Source organism: Neolamprologus brichardi, chromosome 9 (assembly GCF_056152115.1).
Source record: "Neolamprologus brichardi isolate AB-2024 chromosome 9, ASM5615211v1, whole genome shotgun sequence".
Lineage (NCBI taxonomy): Eukaryota > Metazoa > Chordata > Actinopteri > Cichliformes > Cichlidae > Neolamprologus > Neolamprologus brichardi.
Genome location: NC_142112.1, coordinates 40801248 through 40805203, shown reverse-complemented (window position 1 = coordinate 40805203; position 3956 = coordinate 40801248). Strand labels below are relative to the sequence as shown.

General features: G+C 52.9%; 1 protein-coding gene across 1 annotated transcript in view; it reads right to left on the bottom strand.

The window, feature by feature from the left end:
- Nucleotides 1-2506, bottom strand: part of LOC102777714 (activin receptor type-2B-like) — a 22176-nt gene extending 19670 nt beyond the window's left edge. The window contains exon 1 of the mRNA XM_087846704.1: nt 2223-2506. Within this exon, the coding sequence (XP_087702830.1) occupies nt 2223-2274 (52 nt within the window). The 5' untranslated portion in view covers nt 2275-2506. The remainder of the gene's footprint in view (nt 1-2222) is intronic.
- Nucleotides 2507-3956: the final 1450 nt, after the last annotated feature.

Sequence of the window (3956 nt, the reverse complement as noted above, 5' to 3'; positions counted from 1 at the left end):
CATAACCATGTATAATATCCACAAAACTTAAAAAGAGGTTATACACACACAATACGGTAACATTATGTTGAAGCACAGTACGTATCCCTCCGCGAGGCTCCGCCTACGATAGCCGTAATGCTCCGACAATCCATCAAGCGGTGCGGCTTCGTAGCTTAGCAAAGTCGTACTGAAACATTTGACAGATTTTCGAGCGCCGTGCACATAAAATCGTTTCGAGGTCAGTAAACACAACCAGAGTTCATACATAAGGCACACGGGATTATAAGGGGCTCTGTCGACTTTCAGAAAAATCAAAGGATTGATTTTAAGTGCGCCGTATTTTCCAAACAACACGGTAATAACGACGGCCCGCTAGCATGCGCTACCAAAAATAGTGCTTTGTTGTGTATCTGACGAAAGCTAAACCAGTTCCACCACTGAAGCTGCAGCATTTTTACAAACCAGTTCAGGTTCATCTGTTTCATTCAACGATCCACTTTCATCCTTCTCATTCTGCGTCGCCGCCATGTGTGTATGTAAACAAAGGCACTGCGCATACGTGTTTTACCCATATTCTATCGCGATATTGTATTTTCTTATCGTTGCCCAACATTATATTGATCATTATACCGGTATTACCGTGAACGGTATGATATGGCCCAGCCCTACTGGGTGGATGCTTAGCAACATGATGACATCCTTACACCTGATGTAGATGAGAACCTTCAGAGGTCTGAGATGTACGTAAGAGCTAAGTTTGGATGGTGAACTTGTGATGGTGGAGGACGAGTGCGTGGACAAAGAAACAAGCACACAAACCGACGTGGCGTTACAGTGAGCTCACCACGAGGACGGTGATGACAGCGCGGGAAAGCTAATCAGAGCTTCAGTCACAGACCTGAGCACTGACTGAGTAACTCGGAGCACTTTCACCGCAAACAGCCTGCTCAGCTTCTTTAAACACACCACAAACAAAAGCAGCTGAGCGGCCAGGTCACAACAACACTAACCTTTATTCACCCTCCTGAGATGAGGGAGAACACACAAACAGGCTGAACCCAGATCCAAACCGGGACGGTCCTGCTGCGAGGCCACAGCAGTGTTTGTCTTTAACAATAAACACAAGCTAACAGGAGCTAATGGGGCTAAAGGGAGCTAACAGGACAGAACAGTGGCTAACAGGAACTAGCAGGGGCTAACAGGAGCTAACAGAGGCTAACAGGAGCTAACAGGACAGAACAGTGGCTAACAGGAGCTAACATGGGCTAACAGGAACTAACAGGGGCTAACAGGACAGAACAATGGCTAACAGGAGGAAACACCAGCACAAGCCCAGACAGAAACTATCGGGGTGTCTAAATTCAGGGGCTACATCCTCCTGAGGCGTGATCTGTCTGTAGCTGTCTGTCGCTGAAGGAGCAGATCTCAGTTAAATATATTTAATGGTTATATTATATTATTTTTACCTGGCAGTGTTAAACTCTGCCTACTTGTTGAACTTTCAGGTTTTCCTCCATCATACTGACCAATCAGCTCTCTGGGCTTTGACAGCGGTCAAAGGTCACATTTGCTGTAGGAATGGGCTGTCCAGGCTTAGAACAGACAAGTAACTAACAGACAGCACAGCTGGACAGATGTGCACAGAGGCACGTGACTCACAGCACTGCTGTAACCAGGTCAGAGGTCAGCACACACACACACACACACACAGAGAGAGGTGGGTCTGAGGAGGTGTCACGCGCCTCCGCTCCATTACTACGGGTCCACGTGACGGAGCGGCTTCATTCATCCACGACGTGCCGTAGTAACGAGCGCGTGCACGACAGCAAAGCGCGCGCCAAATATCAAACATGGAAAAATGAATGATCTATTATTGATCCGCCACCGTGCACAAGCACACAATACAGGGCCGCCTGCATGCGCGCGTGCGCAGCAGCCAAGCCCCCCGAAACGCAGCCAAACACACCTGACCGTGAACGCATCACACCGGCAGACCGGGACTCTGCCACCAGAAACAAAGCAGAGGACACACACACACACACACACGGACACACACACGGACACACACAGAGCTCTGATCTGAAACAGTCCGTGAATAAAAACCCAGAGACCGAGGACACCGGGGACGAACTCCTGGGCGGTCCTCGGTCCAGCCCGAATCCTGCTCTCGCTCCTCGCCATGTGCTGCCGAGTCTTTCTCTCTCTCTCAGTCACACGCGCGCGCACACAGCTGTGCTTACCTGCACACAGAGTTCCCAGCACGAGCGCGCAGGTGAGCCAGGACAGCCACATGTTCTCCGGGTCCTCCAGGTTTAAAGGCAGAGTGTGTGTGTAGCGGGTCCTCGGAGGTCTCCTCGCGGTTCTTGAGCCGTGCAGGGCGGACAGCGGCGGCCCGGCCCGGTGGGCGTGGGGGTAGGGGGGGGTCAGTCTCGGTCCCGGACCAGCAGCAGCGCGTGCACAGCCCGCAGCCCCGCTCTCCTCTGCCTCTCTCTCCGTCCTATCCGCTCTGGTCGGGCTGATGGGGACGGGCTGCAGGAGGCTGGTGAAGCTGCTGCAACCCCTACCCACAGATCATACTTCCGCTTTCAAAATAAAAGCGTTTTCATATCTTAGTCTAATTAACACAATGCTTTCCGAGCTGCTCACCCTGAGTCTGACCGTAACTCTGACACTAAAACCACATCGAAAATGTCTGTGGGGACGGGCTGTTGGTCCGCACGAGTATAGTAGCATGCCAATTTTCTGTCCTCACAGAGATATGTAAACACACCCCCTGTCTCGTGCAGAGAGAGAGCTCCTGCAGGCGTGTTCAGATGATGGCGTCCTCCGGCCTCCCACAGAGGAAGCTGAGCCCGGAGGTCTCTGAGTCAGGACAGCGTGAACATTAACAACTACACGTGTGACACTGTTAAATCTCACAGAGCTGAGACTCAGATCTGAGGAGTCTCCTGCTCCGACCCCTGCTGTGACGTCACCTTCCTGCGTTCTTCACTGACGATCACGCGACGAACGTACAGCAGGTTTGGGAGAGACTTTTATTTTGGTGGTCCTAACCGGAAGTGGAGTCTTTGTCGCTGCGGAGTTGACAGGTTTGATGCAGCCAGGCTGAACTGAGTCCAAAATGGCTCCTAGAGAGAGAGAGAGAGAGAGAGAGCCCGGATGTGTGAGCACAAAGGAGGCTCGGCCATAAACACAGAGTCCACGCTGACAGTGGGGACCCCACAGAGGCATGATGGGTAACAGCCTGCTGTGAGTGTGTGCCTGCAAACAACAAAGGAGGCTCCACCGTTCTCTCCACCTCTGCAGCCGCCTGCTCCACCTGCTCCACTCTGGACTGAAACAGCAGGGCGGCGACTGTGAGCGCCGTGGTAAGCTCAGACTTCCTGTCATGTGACCTCTGCCCTGGGTCACGGAGCCGTCTCCCAGCACAGACCTCTCAGAGGACCTCGTCTCTGTGATGTCACTGTCTCAGAGCTCGTGGTCGTGAGCGTAGACGAACCCCCACCCCGAGACCATACTGCGGCCTGTGACTCATCACAGCCGCAGACCAGCGTGAGGTCATCACTCACCTACAACCTCTCAGCTGCACCGTCGGGTTCAGCTGTGGAGTCCAGCACAGAGCAGGTCAGGACTCGTACCTGATGCTCTCAGCTCGGCAAACGCCGTCTGCTCCACAGTGACCTCACGTCTCCCTGAGTGGGTAAAGCTCCGCCCCTGAGCTCCACGCACACACCTGCTTTCATAAGCTGCTGCTGCTGCAGCGAGCTCACCTGTGGGCAGAAGGAGAAACGAGAAGGAGAGAGAACGCTCCAAGCGTGCCGCGGTCATCTAATGTTACAGCACATCATCATCAACACACGGATGACACGAGACGGCCACACGCAAAAATGAATGCCTAACCCCTCCCCTAAACCTGACCATAACCTAGTTGTAACCCTGACACTGAAACCACATTTTGAGCCTCAAAAGGGCCT